Here is a 19,274-nt window from a genome sequence, read left to right as displayed (position 1 = left end):
ATATTGGCCTGGGAAAAAAGCAGTAAATTGAGCATGAAATAATAGGGATTTTGGGACTTCAAAGAGGGCATAATGAACAACAGAAAGCAGACTGGCAATCCAAGAGATGTGCTAAGGGACCTCTAAGAGGCCCTTTAAACCCCTCTCAGTGTAACATGCTGGATGGATCCAATTATCCCTAAATCCATGCTGAGCATGTTGTCTGTCTCAGATATCTCCACCAATGTCCAGCCCAGCCATCCCTTTGCAGCCAGCTCCAAATCATTGTCAGCTGAGCAACAATCTTCCCTCATCCAGCTGCTCTCCACCAAGCTCACCCTGAGTTTTGCAGTCCTCTGGGGACACGTGTCTCCTTGCTTTGGAGATGTCTCATTATCCCAAATTGTACTGGAATATTCCTGAACCTTTGGGGTCAACTTTGCTGCTGCAAAAACAACTTCTGATCACGTCCAGCCTCTGTCACACTGAGATTTCATTTCCTTCCCCAGCAACAGTACCATCTTTGTGTCAAAAACGTCAGGACACAAACAAGCAGGTCTTGTAGGACAAACCTCCAAGGGTGGCCACCCTGCTGGCATTTCTCCCCACTCGGAGACCTGCCAGCCAGTCCCAGTTTGGATGGGGCTTAAAAAGTTCCCAAAAATATCAGGTGCCCAAAGTGCTGTCTTTGTGTTGTGGCACGCAATGGCTTTGCCTCAGGAGGAGACCACTGCAAAAATGGCAACCCAGCTTGTCCAGGCCAGCAGGCTGCTGCTGGAAATTACCCTCCTGTTATTGTACAGGCAGGACAAGCTGCTCCTCGTGGTCTGGAGCTAAAGCTGGCTCTCTTCTCTCCAGGTTAAGCAGAAGTCTTGAGGTGTGCTGGTTTGGTGGGCTTTTTGGTAGGAGGGAGGGGCCCCAGGGGTGGCTCCTGTAAGAAGCTACTAAAAGCTCAGGTGGCCAAGGCCAGACCAGTAGAGAGACAATGGATGCACCTCTGCAGTTAACATAGGAACAAACTGATGTAAGAGCTGAGTGCAGAGAAAAGCAGAAAGAGCTGAGCTGGAGAGGTGAGAGCAGTGCTGGGGTGAAGATAGTGAGGTTGGTGAGGAAGAAGGTGCCCAAGCAGAAGTGTCCCTGCAGCCCATGGGGAGATGGCAGCTGTGCCCCTGCAGGAACATGGTGAGACATTTCTTGAAGGTGCCAGGAGGGGTGAATGTGGAGCTGCAGCCCCTGGACTTGGAGCCATGGAGGACCCAGCACCAGGGGAAGTGCCTGTTCCCGAAGCAACCATGACTCTGTGGGCAGCGCTGGAGCAGCTCCTGAGGGACTGCACCTCCTGGGAGAGACTCATGGAGAGGTTTGTGAAGGACTCTCTGCCGTGGGAGCAACCCCATGAGGAAACAGGGGAGGACTGTAAGGAATCCTTCTCCCTGAGGAGGAAGGAGCAGCAGGAACCACCAGACTATGGACTCACTCTAAGGCCCATCCCCCTGTGCCGCTGGGGGGAAAGAGGGAGAGAAACCAAGAACAGGATAATTTGGGCTTGGGAAGAAGGGAGGGGTGGGGTAACATATGTAAGCCCTGCTCTTGGTGTTGTCTTTGTCCTGTGTGCATTTGATTGTGGTAAATTATTATATTTCCCCAAGTTGAGTCTGTTTTGCCTGGGACCATAATCTGTGAGTGAACCCTCCTTGTCCTTGTCTCAACCCACAAGCTTCTAGTTGGCCTTTGTCCTCCCCATCCCACTGTGCTGCTGGGATCAAACAGGAGGGAAGGGTGGGGGGACATCAACAGGGAGCCAAACTGGCAACATCTCAATGGGTGGAGGCCACGTTACAGTGGAAGAAAACCATCAGCAGGAAGGAGGTGCATCCACCACCACCTCCTCCAGCTCAACAAGCAGCCCAGGCCCCCACTCCACAGCAAGGGGACCCTTCAAGGATGTCAAATTGACACAATAACTTGGGTCTGAACCCAGAGCACCAGACACCACCATCACTGATGGGATACTTGCACTTTGCTGAAAGCCAGGGATTTCTCAGGTACTGCCTGGAAGGGGGGGTGGCCAGGACACCCCCACTGCCCACACACCAGAGCTCCTCAAACACTGCCCAGAGTGAGCTCCATGCTTGGGACAACCTTCCTGGGTTGTACCTTCATGCACCTGGTCTCTCCCAGCACCCAGTGCCAGGCAGAGGCAGGGGCTCAGCTCCACCAGGGCACTGTCCAAAGGGGGGGGACAGCACATGCACCCCAGGGAACCCCCAAAACTGCTTGAGCCCTCAGGTCCAGCCTGGACCCAAAGGCCAGCTACACTGGTGCCACTTGAAGAAGATGATTGCTAATGTACAGACATACAAAACCAGATCTGTGTCCTCTTCAAACCTACAGACTCAGGTTTAAACGAGCAATAGAATTATTTTAACAGGGAGCAGTACAGCATGTGCAGCTGCCTTGATATGCCAGAATTGTCAATCCTAACAAAAATAAAGATTAGACACAGAAAATACCATCTCCAATGTTTTATCAAAACAGTTCTGACCTGCAGCACCAAAGAAATACCTCAAATCTCTATTTATACTGTTTCCAAAAACATATTTATTTGCTTAGCCCACAACACCTCCACGAAGGAGATGAGGGGAGCTCAGCTTCTGCACATCACCAGGCACCAGGAATGTTTGCAGAACTGTTAATCAATTAAGAAAGAGAGGATGGCAGGAGAATCCTGCCTCTCCTGCAATGTCCTCACAGGGGACTTGCAAGAAGCAGAGGGCTGGATGGGACCCAGCTCTGGGGTGTCCCACCACAGCAGAGGGAACACTAACACTGCTGCCATTGTCACTGCCAAACCGTGAGCCACCCACGAGCAGGACCCAGGTGAGCTTTTGAGGATCACTGGACATTTGCTGGCCAGTCAAAGGCTGCAAAACCTGGTGTGGGAAGACCAGACCCTGCCAGCAAGCAGCTCAAAACACAAACAGGCAGGAGGAGCCCAGGGGCAAGGTGCCAGCTGTGGCAGATGCCAACCAGCTCCCACCACAGGAATGTGCTCACCGGGGCGCAGGGATCAAAAAACATTAGGGGAGAGAACTTCCTTTTATTCAATATTTGTGCCTGGAGAAACAGAGCTGAGAAGCAGACACCTTTCCCCCAGTGGCACTGCCCTGCTGTCACCCCAGCACTGGACTAAAAATAACCCAGCATCCACCTAACCTCTGCTGCAGGCACTGGGCTGGTGTGGAGCCCTCAGGGTAGGGACACCTTCCCACCTTGCACCAGCATCATGGCAGCTACATCATGGAATCTTCACAAGGAAGATATGGGTCTTACCCATGTCCTCAGCCTGTCTGCTCCAGGCACAGCACACACATCCCTGCAGGAAGAGTGTCTCTGTCCCCAAACATCTGCAGTCTCAGCCAACCAACAGATAGAGGGTGGGAGAAAGGCGAGTTAATCCTCAGAAAAAGAAGGATGAGAAGATAGTTTGAGCATCAGACATCAGCTGCACTCAGTGGGAGGAAGCACAGAGAGCTGCCTGGCTTCAGTGTCCAGCAGAAACAGGATGGGTTTTAAATCTGACCCATCAGTTCCTCTTGCACAGTATAATCATCACACAAGTACAGCTAAGGTGGTGGAACATGCTCAGAAAAAAAATAATAATAAATCAGTGGATAGCAGCTGATGCTTTAGATGATGCTTTTATCTGTCCCAGTCATTCACTCAGCTCCCTGCCTGAGCTCCACAAGCAGCACACACTTATGGGGCACTCTCAGGCCTGATCAACAGGGAGCAGCAAAGGAGGAAAACATGGAGGATTCTTCTGCCCACCTCCTCTTTCACTGTCTCAAAAATCCTGAAAACCAAGGCACTCCAAGTGCTACTCCAGAGATCAAAGCCCATGCATGACCACTGCAGTGCCTACTGAACCAGGCATGAGCAAAAATACCACCGTTTTGATCCCAGAGTTTTAAACCCTACAGTAACTACAGTAGTGAGTCCTGCAGAAGGTGCCTCCAGCAGGAACCTGGAGCTCCTAAAGTCAGAGCATCTCTGCAGAGGTGAAGGAGAAGCACTCAGTGCTGCCCAGGCCCCAGCAGGGCGCTCCACCCCAGGGCTGGCAAACCCTGGAAGCCTGACATGGCCTGGTTTGCACTGAGGTCCCACATGACATCACCCTTCAGTCAACCTGATCTGCCCCACAGGCTCACCAGAACCTCACATTCACAGCCCAGGAGCCCCTTTTCTCCCCCCCCAAAATTAGTTCTGCCATGAAACCACCCTCCAGGCTGACCCCCCGCCCGGGGGCTGCCAGGAGGTTTGCATAACTCGCTCAGCAGTGCTGGATAATTCCTCACTGCAACAATGGAAAAACCCAGGAATCTCGGTGAATAAGCCCGTCTGTGTCCTAAGTCAGCCTTTGGATTCCCTCCCTTGCTTGAGCCTGTCTCGCCTCTGCGAAAGCTCTGCTGGAGCTCTGCAGCCAGCTTCAGGAGCAGAGATCTCAACAAGCTCACAGTTATGTGCTGGGCTCTCAGCTGTGGGCTGCAGCCAGGAACTGGCTGGAAATCAGTTCAAAATGTTCCACTTCCAAACCCCACCCCACCCCACCACCCCTGGATCTCTTCTCTCTTCCCACTCGCAGAAGCAGGCACTGGGGCTTCTCACTGCTTTGCTTTCTCTGGTCGGTGAGCAAGGGACATCCCTGCCTTGTCAACTCACCTCCACAACTGCTGCCCCCAGGCAGGAGCCAAGGCAGACTCCAGGCCCAGCTCCAGCAGGGATTTCCTTGCTCTGCTACCTCACCAACCCCTCACCAATGCCCACAGCCTTGTCCCAAGAGCTGCAGGCATTGCAACTCCCCTCACCTGAGCCTGGCACACAGCAGGACTCCACTGCCCAGCATTTCATGCCCACCCCCACACTCTGCCACTGCCCCATCCCTGCTTGGGGGGTGCTCCACAGGGCCACGTGCTGAGAGTAGAACCCCTCACACAGGTCTCCTGATCATGGACATGTTACACACCACTGCTTACAGGAAAGACAGGGCAGAAACTAAGACCGCCTTTGTTCTTTCTTGGCCAGCTCCTAGGTGCCATCTAGATTTGGAAATCTTCAGCCAAAACCTTGCATTGCAAAAGCAACAAGTGCTGTTGGTCGTTGGCAGGACCTGGGATGGCTCCATCTTCTCCCATCCATGCTCAGACAAACTCCTTCTAAATCAGCAAGACAAGACCCCCCAAAAAAACCTTTCTCTATAATAACAGGACAAAATGCTTCTCTCCAAACCAGCCAAGGATGAATATACTGGAAGCTTCAGCAGGAGGTGGGTGGGGACACAGCGGTGCTCCCTGTTAAGATGTTCAACCAAAACAGGTTGTTTTTCCCCCACTGATGAACCTGGGCCCCACTTGGCTCAGCAGGGACCAGAGAGGTTCCCCACAGAGCAGCTCCATGTTTGCTCTTCCTGACCATTTGCCTCCCTGTTGCAGAGAGGAAAACTACCTCTGCAGAGTCGCTCTGGCAGCGGGGCCAGGGAGGCCTGTGGACACTGCTCTGCCTGGTGCCAAGGGGTTAAGCTCACAGTAAGTTCCCAAAGCCAGTTGCTTCCAACTGGCTGCTGCCTGCGGTTTGTGGGAAGGGATTTTGCTTTTTAATAACATTATAAATAGGGCTGTGTTCAGCATGCTGCAAACCCAGTCACTCTCTCTCTCCCACCCATCTCCCTCCTCCGGCTTCTCTTCCCACCACACCAATTCCAGACCTGACCATGAATCGGTCAGGCTTCTGCCTCGGTGTCCTCAGCCTACTGGCATGTCTTGCCTCCACGGTGCAGGCATGTCCCCCGAGCTGCCACTGTCACGGTGGAGACCTGCAGCACGTCATCTGTGACAATGCAGGGTTGAAGAAGATCCCCAAGGTGCCTGAGCAAACCCGGCTCCTCAACCTGCAGAAGAACAACTTCCCTGTCCTGCCGACCAACGGCTTCCGCGACATGAAGAAGCTGGTGTCCCTGCACCTCCAGAGCTCCCGGATCAAGGAGATCTCAACCGGAGCCTTCCGGGGGCTCAAGAGCCTGGTCTACCTCTATCTCACTGACAACCAGATCAGTGTCATAAAGCCAGGAGCCTTTGATGACCTGTCAGAGCTCACCTACTTGTACCTGGACCGGAACAAGATCCCAGACCTACCCAAAGGGCTTCTGTCACCTCTTGTCAACCTCTTCATCCTGCACTTGGGCAGCAATAAAATCCGGGAGCTGAAACCAGGGGTCTTCAATGGGGCTAAAGACCTGCGCTGGCTCTTCCTCTCTGACAACTCCCTCACTAACCTCCTGCCTGGAGCTCTGGAGGACGTAGAAAACCTTGCTGTCCTCCACCTGGACAAGAACCAGCTAAGCAGCTATCCTGTGAATGCAATGAGTAAGCTGAGAGTCCTGGAGGAACTGAAGCTTTCTCATAACCCAATTGAGGTCATCCCTGACAATGCCTTCCAGTCCTTCGGGCGTTACCTGCAGACACTCAACCTGGACAACATGAAGCTGAAGAAGGTAAGCCTCTTTCCATTAGTTCCAGATAAGAAACACGGGGCTTCTCCTTTACAAAACCCTCAGTCTGCTGTCCCTCCCTTGCAGAGGAGAGGGGAGATGCAGGTCTGTAGGCTCTGACCAGCTGACAACACCCCTGATACGGCCCAAGGGATAACAGGGAGTGCTCCACCCTTCTCTTGAGTTATTTTATGCAAAACCTAATTACCTGGAGCTCATCAAACTCCTTGGAAGGCAGGATATTCCCTCCCAAGCTGGAAATGACACCAGTGATTGAGAAAGGTATGTGTGGTGCTCCAGGACAATTAGCAAACTTCCATTATCCCAGACACAAGGCATGGGATGAGAGGCCAGCATCTGCCTTGTACTGGAGGGACAAGAAGGGCACTGCCACCTTGCAGAGCTGATCAGCTCCATCTCCTCTCTTGAGCCTGGGGACCTGTTCTATCCTGGGAGGGGGAGATGCCTCAGGAGGGGCTGTGAATAGCAGTGGTTTCTTATCCACCCCTTGCAGACAGGTAGGCAGAGGGACCTCCACCTTCACCTCCCCCCACACCTCCCAACTTTACACGTTATAAAGAAAGGTTTGTTTATTGATGCTCTCTCCAAAGGAGCTCTCGCAGCGTCTTACAAAGGGGCTCTGTTCCCTCTGGAGAGGAGGAGGGACATTCAGGTATCCTAAATGGCAAAACAACCCCCTTCTTCTGTGGGAAAGCACGACCCATAGGCAGGAGCCTTGCACTCAGGAGATGACTTGCATTAGGACCTCTGCAGTGTCAGGCAGGGCAAGAACAGAAACAAGAACAGTGCAAGAGGAGCAGCACCCAATTGTGCAGCCCAGTGACCTCCTTGGCTGACCCCCAAGAGGCTGGAAAGGGGGGGTGCTGAGGTGGAAAAGAACAGTTCTCCTTGGGATGATGCTTTGCCAGGAAGCCCAAAGGCAAAGGGCATCCAGAGAAGGCAGTCCAGGACTTCATGGCAAAGCAACACCCACCACCTGCAGGAAGACGTGACGAAAGAGAGAATTTCTTAGCAGCAAAGAGTGACTCAAAGGGCCTCGCAGGGACAACAGATCACCTGAAAGCTCCCAGGAATAAAGCACACCAGGGCTTTTCAACTTGCCCAGTTGGAGAATGACACTCCCAAAGACCCTTCAGCAGCACTCCACCAGTATTTACACTGTGGTCCACCCTCAGAACTAACCTCTCCAGGATGAGAATAAAAAAACTTAACACTTTAAAACAATCTACTGGCCTCTCTAGGCAAGACGTTAGACATGCTGCCACAGCACTTTTGTAGTCTCTGTTTTAAGGCACTTTAATCATGCACAAGTCAATAATTACAGCTTAAATCTTGTACCACTTGTAGAGACATCAGAGTCTCAAGTTATATATTGAGTAATTAGACTAACCCATGATGCTGAGGTGCTCCAGGGAATTAAGTGCCTTTGGCTTGGCCAAAAAGCAAGGGTTAACAACTCTAAACAGCAAGAGACTTTCTTCTTTTCAGGGAACAGCTGTGGACAGGACCTTTAAAAGCTATTCCAGATGCCTCCTTTCCTCCTCAACAGCCCAGTAAAACACCAGTTTAGGAGATCAGCACTGACAGGGGTGGCTTCTGCAGCTTTAGGGCTTTCTTTTCCAGGAAAACAAGAGTTCCCATCCCAGCTCAGAATTCTCTTCAAATCCTCAAAGGCCTCATATCCAAACAGCCCACGCGTGAACTTTGCACTGCAAGGAGACATCTAGTCACAGAGGCCTTATGACCTAGAAATCACTACCAAATACTTTAAATGCTGCTGGCACCTTGACTGCAGCTCTTTATCCTCCACAAAAATACTGTCCTTAGCTGTTCCCTGCACAGCTGGAAAATTTTAAGAGCTGATCAAGTGCAAAACCCCTCCATACACAGCCATCCCAGCCTGTTCTGTAGTTGAGCAGGAGGAGAGGAGCCCTCAGGCTGTTCTGCAGCTCCAGCTCAGAGCTCCCCTTCCCACCAGCATCACCAAGCAGTCACCTGCAGGGCTGTCTCACACATACCAGGATCCTCCATGTACAAGCAGTGCAGATCCTGGAAGCTTCAGGCATGCCCTTGTCTATGTCTTTATTGCAAAATAAAGGACAGCAGCAACTCTCCATCTAAATAAGGGAAAAAATCACCCGTTGCTTTCCAAGCGTGTGCTCTGGCAGGCAGAGCAACAGCTGTTCCCAGCAGATGCAAACTCTTCTCATGGGGCTGGGAGAGGAATGAGCAGCTGAGACAGTGCACCACTGTCCAAGCCAGAGCGTGGCCAGGCTACTGCCAGCATCTCTGAGCAGCTCCTCTATCAGCACAGTTAAACCTACCAAGGTCAGCTGGGTTTTGGACCAGAGAGCCCAGCACCGCTGACTGTCCAACAGCTACAATACCCTGGGAATCTCTTAGCTAAGCTCTAATCCTGTCCAACATTGCTTAATTTGGAAGATGACAAAAGTTCACAGCTTAAAATAGTGTATTTCCTCTCCTGACCTGTTCAGCTTAGAGAACTTGAAACAACCCCTGATGGTCCCATCTGAAGCACAAGATTTTGGCCAGAAATGAGAGCACAGGTCCTTGCCTGGGGGGGTTCTGGTAGACCTAGTGAGCTTCTCTCCACCCTTTCTCTAAAGCTTTTCCCCTCAGGAGCTTTGTCAATGATCCCCTCTCCAATTCATCACTGCCAAGGAGGTTTTCATTGAAGGGTTCGCTTTCAAGAAGAAACTTTCCAACCTGAGTAATGAAAGGCTGAGAAAAGCCAGAGATGGGACCTCATGGAAAAGAGGACAGGGCTGCAGAGCCAGGTCTACAGCCTCTCTTTGACTGCTTTTCCTAGGGAGGCTCACCCTTAAAGCCTGCCTGTCTATTGAGAAAAGATGAATCTTGCAGCATCCCTTGCAAACAACCCACTGGAAATGAGAAAAAAAAACATGGAGGAGGTTGAGGTGCTGGAAATCTGCCTCTATTTCTAAACTGCTTGAATGCCAAGTGTAACTTTCCACTTGGAGCCCCCGGGCACTGCCAAAATCTACAGCCCCTTCAGACGCCACAAACACTCCCTCCTTCAGCCGTGCCAGGACAGGCAAGGCAACAGGCACTGGGAGGATTTCCAGCCTTGGAAAGGAACATACCCAGAAAATATCTTCATTTAGAATAGAGAAGTACAGCTTAAAAATAAAGAGGGCTGCCAGACTTGACTTTATTTAGGGATGTGGCTGCAAAGACAATCCTGTGCAGACTTGGGATGTAGGTCTGTTTAGGCAGGAGACCCCATAACTCATGAGCCCACAAACCCAGTGCCTCCCTTAGGTGTCCAGAGCTTCCAGAGAACCAGGACCCCCCCCCCCCTCCACTGCTCTGTCTCTTGCTCTTTCCATGCTCAGGCCACTGAAAATCCTGAACGGGGACACTCAGGTTTGAACCCCCCCCCCTTCCCTCAGCCTTGCTCGGGGTAAAACCTTTGCGCTCTAGTTGGCAGAGAGCGCGTTCGCCGGCGTGACGGCGCTGAAGAGCGCCCACCTGGAGAACAACCGGCTCACCCACCTGCCCCGCGCCTTCCCCTTCGACAAGATGGAGACGCTGACGCTGTCCCGGAACGCCTGGCACTGCAACTGCCAGCTGGCACATCTGCGCAAGTACGGCCCCTTCCCTCCCTGGAGGGGACACCCCTCGGGGATGTCCCCCCAGCCGCCAAGCCAGGCAAGAGGAGGCTGCTCAGGAGCTCCCTCTCCATCCTGCCCTCTCTGTTCGTGTTACGAGTCTTGTCCCTGGTGGTTTGTACCTCTTGTGAGCTCCTGCTCTCCTTCCTCCCCGCGTCCCAGGTGGCTGAAGGGGAACCGCACCCGCACCGAGGAGACCTGCTCGACGCCGGCGCAGTACCGGGGCCAGCCCATCAGAGACACCCCGGCCCTCCGCACCTGCAAGCTCCCCACCAAGAGGTCCAAGAAGGGGAGCCGCCATTAAACACGTAAGATGGTTGGCTGATAGAGCCGCTTCCCTAGCAGTAGCTGGTAGAATGACCCACAGCACACCCTGGTGCCACCAAAGGTACGGGGACTTCTACCTCTGACTTCAGCGACACTAAGGTTTGGCTCGACATAGCCCATCCACTCATGGCCCCACTCAGAGCTGCTCCATCTGCTGGAGATAGTGGCCTCCGTGAGCTCCCACCCAGAGCAGAGAATATTCCTGGAGCACCAAGGATGGAGTCAAGCCTGTTAAGCAAACGTGGGGCTAAAGACAGGCCTGGGGCAGCACTTCAGGGTGAAAGGTGTAATTAAGCGTGAAAACAAGTGTGGGTTTAGCCCAGTATTACCATGAGCTGGGATCACACAGGCTTTCCTTTTCTAACCAATTGGAGATGCTCAGCATTTTGCCCGAGCAAAGGTCCTCCAGGTCTGGTTTGAAATACAGGACAGGACATAGCTGGGAAATCTGGCTCCTATGAAAAAAAAAAATTGATGTTTTCCATAAGGAGCAGTTCCCAGTCCAGCATCTGCCTTCCAGCAACTACAATTCCCACCCAAGACACCCAGGTATTTAAAAGGAAGGGCTGATGCCTACAAATGAGTGTCTCAGAAGAGGGAGGTAGGAGACAGCAAATATTTTCTTAATGAAGTGGTGTGGGCCAGAAGGTGATTCAGAGACAGGACTGACTTTCCCTTGAGCCATGAGCTTGCTGACATCTACCAATCCAAACACCAACTGTGAAAACCTACCACACAAACACCTTCCACAACTGGAAACTACCAAGAGGATTGAATTCTGCTCACACAGTAGCAAGAAAGCCACAACTATCATCACTCCATCCCAAGCATTTTCCTTTTCCCCATCCCAGGAATAGGTCTGGAGCTTGTATGGATTCTGAAGGATTTTTGATGAGTCTGCAAGTTTGGAAGCTCTTGGGAAAGGGACCTTTGCTCATTTGTTAAGCGACCTTGCACTGCACTGTATGAACAAGGGCTGTGACTGTGCCCTTCCATAGGAGAAAGGATGAGGCAGAAGCCCAAAGCCCAGTTATGGTTGTTTGGTCCCCAGTTCACCAAGGATATGAATAACAGGATGGAGAAAGGAAAGTTATGACCAAAGCATCCACAATGCCAGTGGTTCTGCACCTTCCTAAAGCAGTTATTTCTTTCACAGTGCCAGAGGTTTTCAGGATTAGAGATGGAAATACCAGTCGTTCCCTATAGGGAGGGTAAAGTTCCACTCCAAGGACAGAAAAACCTCACTTTTCTAAACCACAACACTTAAATGTATTTTATTTACAGGCTTGGCCCTTCTTAACCTTCTTGTCTCCCTGTCTGAACTCAATTCCAGTTCACTCCTCCATGATGAGGGTAACAAAACCATGACAGCAATGTCTGGTTTTTCTAGAGCACCTCCCATCAGCTCCCTGAAACAGGTGTACAAGTGTTAACAAAATAGAAACCTATTTATTCCAGTCTTGCAGAAGGCAAAGCTCGATACCTTTGGGTGGGATTGCCAAAATACAGGCACACAAACCCATTCCAGGGTGGTGAACATGATTTTAAGGAATATCAAGTACCTCTGACTTCATCATGTACCTCTGGAGAGCCAGGCAGCTTTCTCAGATGTCAGCTACAAGGCTCTGTACTTCAGGGATGACCAGTGACTTGGGTCACTGACTACATTTCAGATGAAAGGCTGCTTGGCAGTTTCTAAAAATCCACCTGCCCTGGATTTTCAGAACCAGGGCACCAAAATAATTCACTTCTCTTGAAAATGTCACTCTTGGGTTTCCTCCTTTATGAGGGAAATGCTGGTGACCAGCAACACTTAGGGTAAGATACTCAAAAGTCACACAGAGGTGGCATTGAGATCAGGGACAGGACTAACCCATCCCCTCAAATGTGGGAACTTGTCATGGCTCCCTGGCTCCTAACTCTTCAAGTATGGGCTTCACTCACTCATTGAATGCAAAAACAAACAGACAAATGCTAGAAGTTTACTGATATGCTTGAAATAATCCACTTAAACATGGGGATTTCTCTCTTTTTTTTTTCTTTTTCCCCTAGCAGGCCCTGGCATGGCCTGTCCTGGTGACCGGTCACTTCAACCACCAGAAAACTACTGACTTCTGAGTCCTTCCTTAAGCTTCTCCTACCTGTCAGGAAACATTTCTGATATATCCAAACACCTCCAGCCTCCTCTGAATCCCCGCTTCTCTGCTGACTGCAGGATGGAATCCACCTTTCCAATCTTTTCCGACATCTATATATATATATTTTTTTTTTTTTCCAAGAGGCATTTTTAAAAACTCAACTATGCATGACCATACCAAGACAAGCTAACCTAGATCCTGCCGGTGAGACACAGTCATCTTCCCCAAAGGCACCATAACCCACGTCCCCCATCAACCAGTTGGTCGCTGGCTCTTTCCTTCCAGTGGAGTGGAAGAAAGAGGGAAGGTAGGAGCATCCCTCCCCCAGCTGCTTGATCAGGAAAATTGGTCTCAAGCCACACAAAGAAACTCCTCTGCCTTCCCATGGAGAGGATCCCTGCAGGCCAGGGCTGAGGGGGAGAGGTGAAGCAATGCCCAAGAACCGCTGGCCCTGAGAAAGTGCTGCCCTTCCAATGCCAAAAGGCAGCAAATCTCTCTAGGTCAGCCCAAAACCCTGCAAGTGAAATAGTGCTGGGAAATCCCTGAGACTGAAGCCATCTGAAGATGGGATTCCCTCCCACCCTCTGCATCCAAGAGGAGAAGGTGTGTGACCTGCAGCCCAGCTGGGACAGCTTTCACCTCTCCTCTGCTCTCCACCCACACTCCAGAGGATCTAGCAGGACACCAGGATGATTGTGGTTTATTGTCACGGCTACCACAATACCACAGTTGCAACTTAACTGTGTTTTTTAATCCTAAAGAGTTATATAAATATATGTATATTTATTCCTCTGTAACTGAGTGTAAATGACCTTTAAGAGGACAAAAAACTCTGTCTCCTATATAGAAATCAAATTGTATATTTTCTTATGTACATCTTCTGTATAAAGCTCTTGCTGCAAAGATTAATTCACCAAGTCTCCCTGTGTCTGTCTAAGGGCTGGAGGATCAGAAGTAACACGAGACCAGTCGTACAAATATAGACTTAATCCTCTTTATCCTATGGGCAGAGCAACTGTTTGGGAGGGTTTTATTATTTCTGTTTCTACAAAGCAGGAACATGTGACACCTAATGAGTCCTGGGCACTTGCAGTAGGGTCTGAAAATGTTTCGTGAGGCCAAACTCAATCCTACTATAAAAATAGGTAGATGTCACCTGATGAGAGTCTGGGCAACAGCACCAGGGCTGTCCCTGTTGGGTTTTTTTTTCAGCTCAGCATTAAGAGCATCACATCCAGGAAAAAAACCCTGGCTGCCTCTGAGACAGCTCCAGCACAGATGCCCTGGACTGCCTTGCTAACACAGCAGAGCACAGAGTCATTCCTGTAAAACTCTGGTGTGGGGTGGTCTGTGTCTGCCAACAATAACACCCCTAACCTGACTCCCAGCCCCGTGGGTCTATCCATCAACAACAGCTTCCCCAGCATCTGTCAGCAGCATGGCACCCAAGTGGCTTCCTTCAAAGTGAAACAAAATCTGCCAATGAAACACGTCACCTGGAGTGCCACTGACCCCCTTGCTGATGGCCTGTCCCCCTCCACATGCAGGACATGCAGATGCTCTTGCACAGGCCAAGGGTGCAGGGACACGTGGTGGAGCAGCAGCACGTGTGCTCGGACACGTGCTGCTCTTCTGGCCAGGCAGTGCCTGGTGCTGCACGTGTGGATGGCACCATTCCCACGTTCAGACTCAAACACGCAGCGTGCAACAAGGATTTATATCTGCATGCAGCCCAGGATGGTGAGAGAAACCTGAGAGCTCCACAAGATGAACACGTGCACCCACCCACGCCGATACAAACCAGCAACACCTCTTCCATCGTCATTCATCCTGGCAGCGTGTACAACAGAAGGGTTTATAAGCTTTGAAATGCTCAGTATTGAAAAGCTCAACAACACTGAATGCAGTGTCTTCTCTTCTTACAAAGCCTCCTCCCCAGACACCCCACCAGCAACCAGGCAGAGCCCCATTCTTCCTCCCGGCCCCTCTATACTTCCTCTGCCTGTCCCACCACACCTGATCTCAGCAGCTCCAGCACCACCAGGCACAGCTGCCATGCAGAGATGCCCAAATTCAGGGTCTCACCACAACAAACACTACTTGTAGCTCTAGTCACAGAAACCACAACTCACCACCATCTCTGGCATGTGCATTTTGGTTATAACTGTCTTCATGATCTCAGGGGGAACCGGAGAACCTGCAATGACTCCTGGAAGAAAAAGATCACAATCTTGGAAACCATCTATTTATTCCCAAGAGCAGTCCCCCAGAAGATTCCAGATTTAAATGCTGGTAAGACCTTCAGGATACATGGGTTCCTATCAAAATACTTCCTATTTTTATAGATACATAAAAGGTCCCAGTTATGCTAGAATAAGGCTGCAGCAAGGCTGGTTTGCCTGAATGAATTAAGGTTGGCAGAACTGACCCATTAGGTTTCCATTAGGAAAATAAACTCTATAGCACAAACCTAGTCCAAGCTGCAGTTCCCCCAAAAGGGAAGATTCAGAGCAGAAATAAGCACAGATTTTTAGCAGGACAAATGCATCCATCCATCATCACCACCATAAAACCAAAAACCTTTCCTCTTGCCTTGCACAGAGCAACCCTTTTTCCTCCCTTTTTGGGGGAGGGCAGATCACATTCTCATCTGTCCTGTCCTAGAGAAAAAAAGCATTAATATATAACTGACTTTGCTGGGGAACAAGATGAAACAGGATCTTTTTGCACATAGCAGAGATGATTAGGTAATCTGCTGAAGTATTTCTTTATGTTCCAGAACTGTGTTCCCTCCAAGCTGTTATTGCCTCAAAAGGGCTGGTGGTCTCCTTGGTTTGGCTCAGATATTTCTGAGCCTGACTGCAACAAGAGAGAAAGCTCCAGCACAAGTTATCACACCCTCTCCAACGCTGAGATAAATGACTTCAAAAATCAGGCAGGAAACTTCGGGCCAGGAGAAATCCCAGCATAGCTCTGCTTTAGGGACTGCCCCAGCCTCATGCACACAAGGCATCTGCTGCCACACGGTGGTGGCTGGTGAGAGAAGAGCCGAGCAAAACCAGGCTTCCCAGCTCCCCGATCTCGCAGATGAAACAGAAAGGTCTTCCCTCAATCTGCTTTAAGGTAAAAGAGCTCCTCACAACCCATAATTATTGAAGGAAACCCCAAGGAAAGAAAACATAGCATCACGTTTATTGTGAAACACAAGGCTCACGCATCCAAACTCTTCCCTCCAAAGGAGCCATTTGCTCACAAAGCTGAAAACAGCCTCCCAGCAGGGAACCAGTAATACCCAGTTTCTCAGAATTTTTCCACTTGAGCTGTCAGACTTACCTCCCCTGAGGCTTGACAGGTTGTAGGAGTCAAAGTCCGGCTGGGACAGCATGTCTATATACATGGTTGGTGTGCCAAAAAGAAAGGAGCATCTTCAGGAAAGGGAGAGAAAAGGCAAAGCTGCAGAGGTGGAACCAGGGGCAGCCCCAGCTCAGCAGCTCATCCCATCCTGTCCCACCCAAGACCATGGAGCAACAGCACAGCAGATGTGCTGTCCCTCAGTGTACATATGTATGTATAAAACATATACAGAAATCTACATGTGTGTATTATACACACACAACAGCTCTCTTGTTTTACAAGCTACACGTGAAGAACCAGCTGGAAATGGAACCATCTCAGCAGCAGAGCTGGACATGGAGAAGCAGGGCAGGTGGTTATGTGTAACCAGCTGCAGCAAACCAGGAAAACACTGCTTCCCAGCCCAAGTGACCTGAAGGATCCCTTATATTTGGGCAAAGAAAAGTGTGACAAACTCCCAAGCACAGCTGAAAAGGCAGGATTTTGTCTCCTGAAGTGCCTGTGGAAGCATGTGCACCAGCAAACCTGCCCGTCCCACCATGGGAAGGAAGAGCAGGAGCAATATCCTGGCAGACAGGAGGAGGGAAGCAAGCAGGTGTGAGCTCCTCTGCAGCCAGGCACAAACCAACCCTCACCTCTCTCTCGACACCGCCTCCAGCGCGGCCCTCGCCTCGAAACTGGGGGATGAGAAGAAGCAGGAGGCCCCGTGCAGGGCCATCAACATGGAGCCTCCCACTGAGCCCAGGCAGTGGTAGAGGGGTGCAGGCATGACACTGCGACAGTCCTGCAGGCAAGGCAAAGGCTACAGTGAGGAGAAGAGATCTTCCAGCCTGAGACCAGCCCATCTCACTGCTGGAGCTCAAAGATCTGAACAGCAGGCTTTTCCTTGATCATTTAAAACTAACTGGCATTCATCTGTGTTCCCGGTAGGTGAAGAGATCTCTTTGTAGGGGGAAAATGGTGAAGTGAATCACTTTTCAACCCCTCACCCAAAAAAAAAAAACAAACAACTTTCACATGGAACTAAAATGAAGGATCGATGAAACTCCACTGAAATGACAGATGTGATGAGTGTTCCTCAACATCATGAGCAGCAAAACATCCTGCCCCTCTGCTGAGCAAGCACCACCAATGCTCTCCACACACATGGTCTCTCTGTGGCAGTAGAGACCACCCCAAACTGAGTTCCCCCCAAGCCCCACCTGCTCTGTGATCCCCAGCCTCAGACCGATCAGGTTGGCGTTATTCACGATGTTCCTGTGAGACAGGGTGGCTCCTTTGGGGGTTCCTGTTGTCCCCTGAAAGACACAGACTGTTTTGCAGTGATGCCACCTTTGCAGAGGATGCACTACCTGTGCCCAGGGGATTTCCCAGGCAGACTCCAGGGTGATCTATTCTCCATTCAGACCTGGGATAATTTGTTTTCCTTCTTTAACAGCATCTGAACCCCAAACCACATAAAAAAGCTCAAATGGTCCAACTCCAGTTGGACAGAATTCATATGACACCCTCTCATCTCTATCAGCCCTTGACAAAGGGCTGAGCAGAAAGAACAGAAGAAGCAAGAAGAAACATGAGAAATTCCTCCATCCTACAGCAGATGGAAACAGGTCTTGGTCCCAGAAGGCAAAGGAAGTGGGATTGCTCAGCATCACTCACATCTTTCTCTGCATCCCCAGCAAGGAACCCAACCCACAAGGCATGGAGCAGGCAGAAACACCTACTGAAGTGAACTGGATGTTGATGGGGTCAGTGATGGACAGCATCCCCTGCAGGACTCTCAACTGCTTCATGTGGCTGCTGTCCCCAGCCTGCATCACTTCATCCAGGTGGAAGGTGCCAGGCAGCTTGGAGTCCACTGTGACAACAACGGATAAGTCAGGTAGCCTGGTAGAGAGAAAAACACCATCAGCAACAACAGAGTGAGGAGAAAACTGCCCAGATAGGGGTAGACTGGTCGGGAGAAGCCTCCAGGACAGAGTAACTTGTTCTCTTTCAGGACCCTCTGTGGGTCCTCCTTCCACCAGCCTCTGCAGTTGAGAGAACACAAGGCAGGACGCAGCTGTGAGGTCAGTGCAAAGACACCAGAAGTTCCTAACTCACCTTTTGCTCTTTACTCCCCCTGGACTGGATTTCTCTAGCTCGGGACATAATTCCTTCAGAATGTCATAGTACTTCTGTGTTTTAAATTGAGTGGGAAACACCAGTGCCTTGCAGCCAACCTGTGGAGGGAGACAGAAACCCATGAGAAGTCATGTGGGGTTGATGTTCAGGACATGATCAAGAGCACTCACCACCACACAGGAACATGCACAGCCCTGTGACCCCCCCAGCAAGTGGGAGCCACTAACACCACACCAGGATTTTCTCCATGGCTTGTTTCTGCAACGCACCAAGCTCTTTCCAGACTAAATCTGGAGATTTTTAACTCTTCCCAGTAAGAGCCACAGTGGGTGGTGGTTTAAAGGTTCACCAAAGAGTGTGACACGGGTCCCTGCACAGGGAGGGTGCAGCAGCCACCCTCCTGGGGTTGGGGACACGTTCCAGCAGGAAGGTTTATCAAGGGCAAACACAAATCAAGCCCTTACATCCCTGCACTCATACAACCCCACAAGCATGGGGCAGGGAGCTGTTCCTGCACACCCAGCACCCCAAACCAGGAGCTCTGCTCCTCCCTGGGGTTCAGGTCATGACGGGCTGGTTGCTTTTTGCTGGGTAAGAGAGTGAAGCTGCAACCTGAGGTTCCCTCCTCTCCCAGGATCCACACCCCTCATTGTGAGTACAAGGCACACAACTCATTTTTCAGGTTAGGAGCCCCAACAGTAACAAAACATGAAAAAAAAGATTAAGTTGATCCAAAATGAGGATTTTTGAGGAAATCTAAAGACTGCCTCTCTGGTCAAACCAAAGTTTTGTTGTGGGTTTGTTTCTTTTTTTAAGGTGTTCCATTTCCTAAGGTTTTTCCACCTCTTTTTAAAGCATCAGCTGTTTTAAAACTTAAAACATTTTTCATTCAACCTTTACATTTACATAATCCGGCAAAAAAGCATTTTAATTACTCCAAGCATTTCTATTTCTTCTTCAGCAGAGATTTGCTGATTTTGACCCAGATTTGCAAACTGCTTTCATCTTCCAAAATAAATAATGAATTCTTGTTAAATAAACTATTTACATCAATGATTTACTTGACTGTTTTCATTATTTTCCCAAGGTCTGTGAAATAAGGAGACAAAAGCCATGCCAATAAATCATTTG

The 19,274-nt window shown here is 50.3% G+C and overlaps 2 protein-coding genes across 3 annotated transcripts in view; one reads left to right on the top strand and one right to left on the bottom strand.

Annotated features, from left to right (window-relative positions):
- The window catches only part of ACSF2 (acyl-CoA synthetase family member 2), a 34,207-nt gene that overhangs the window by 6,656 nt on the left and 8,277 nt on the right, over window positions 1-19,274 (bottom strand). Inside the window, exons 5-10 of the mRNA XM_051634578.1 lie at window positions 18,123-18,241; window positions 17,744-17,906; window positions 17,222-17,317; window positions 16,655-16,803; window positions 15,999-16,090; window positions 14,798-14,874 (exon numbers count right to left, since the gene is read on the bottom strand). Coding sequence (XP_051490538.1) covers window positions 14,798-14,874; window positions 15,999-16,090; window positions 16,655-16,803; window positions 17,222-17,317; window positions 17,744-17,906; window positions 18,123-18,241 — 696 coding nt within the window. The remainder of the gene's footprint in view (window positions 1-14,797; window positions 14,875-15,998; window positions 16,091-16,654; window positions 16,804-17,221; window positions 17,318-17,743; window positions 17,907-18,122; window positions 18,242-19,274) is intronic.
- CHAD (chondroadherin) lies at window positions 5,683-12,947 on the top strand. Of its 2 annotated transcripts, none has more exons than XM_051634581.1 (4): window positions 5,683-6,529; window positions 10,013-10,176; window positions 10,363-10,508; window positions 12,583-12,947. In XM_051634581.1, the coding sequence occupies exons 1-3, from the start codon at window positions 5,750-5,752 to the stop codon at window positions 10,502-10,504; spliced, it is 1,086 nt and encodes a 361-aa protein (XP_051490541.1). In that variant the 5' UTR covers window positions 5,683-5,749; the 3' UTR covers window positions 10,505-10,508; window positions 12,583-12,947. The 2 variants fall into 2 exon arrangements, with proteins under 2 accessions (XP_051490541.1, XP_051490542.1); XM_051634582.1 differs by having other exon boundaries at window positions 12,580-12,705.

Source organism: Apus apus, chromosome 17 (genome assembly GCF_020740795.1).
Source record: "Apus apus isolate bApuApu2 chromosome 17, bApuApu2.pri.cur, whole genome shotgun sequence".
In the NCBI taxonomy this organism is placed as follows: domain Eukaryota; kingdom Metazoa; phylum Chordata; class Aves; order Apodiformes; family Apodidae; genus Apus; species Apus apus.
This window is presented reverse-complemented; position numbering and strand designations above follow the sequence as displayed.

Coding starts and splice junctions, on each gene's coding strand:
- CHAD (XM_051634581.1), top strand. CDS start 5,750: ATGAATCGGTCAGGCTTCTGCCTCGGTGTCCTCAGCCTACTGGCATGT. Junction 6,530..10,012: donor ACAACATGAAGCTGAAGAAG/GTAAGCCTCTTT, acceptor TTTGCGCTCTAG/TTGGCAGAGAGCGCGTTCGC. Junction 10,177..10,362: donor CAGCTGGCACATCTGCGCAA/GTACGGCCCCTT, acceptor CCCGCGTCCCAG/GTGGCTGAAGGGGAACCGCA.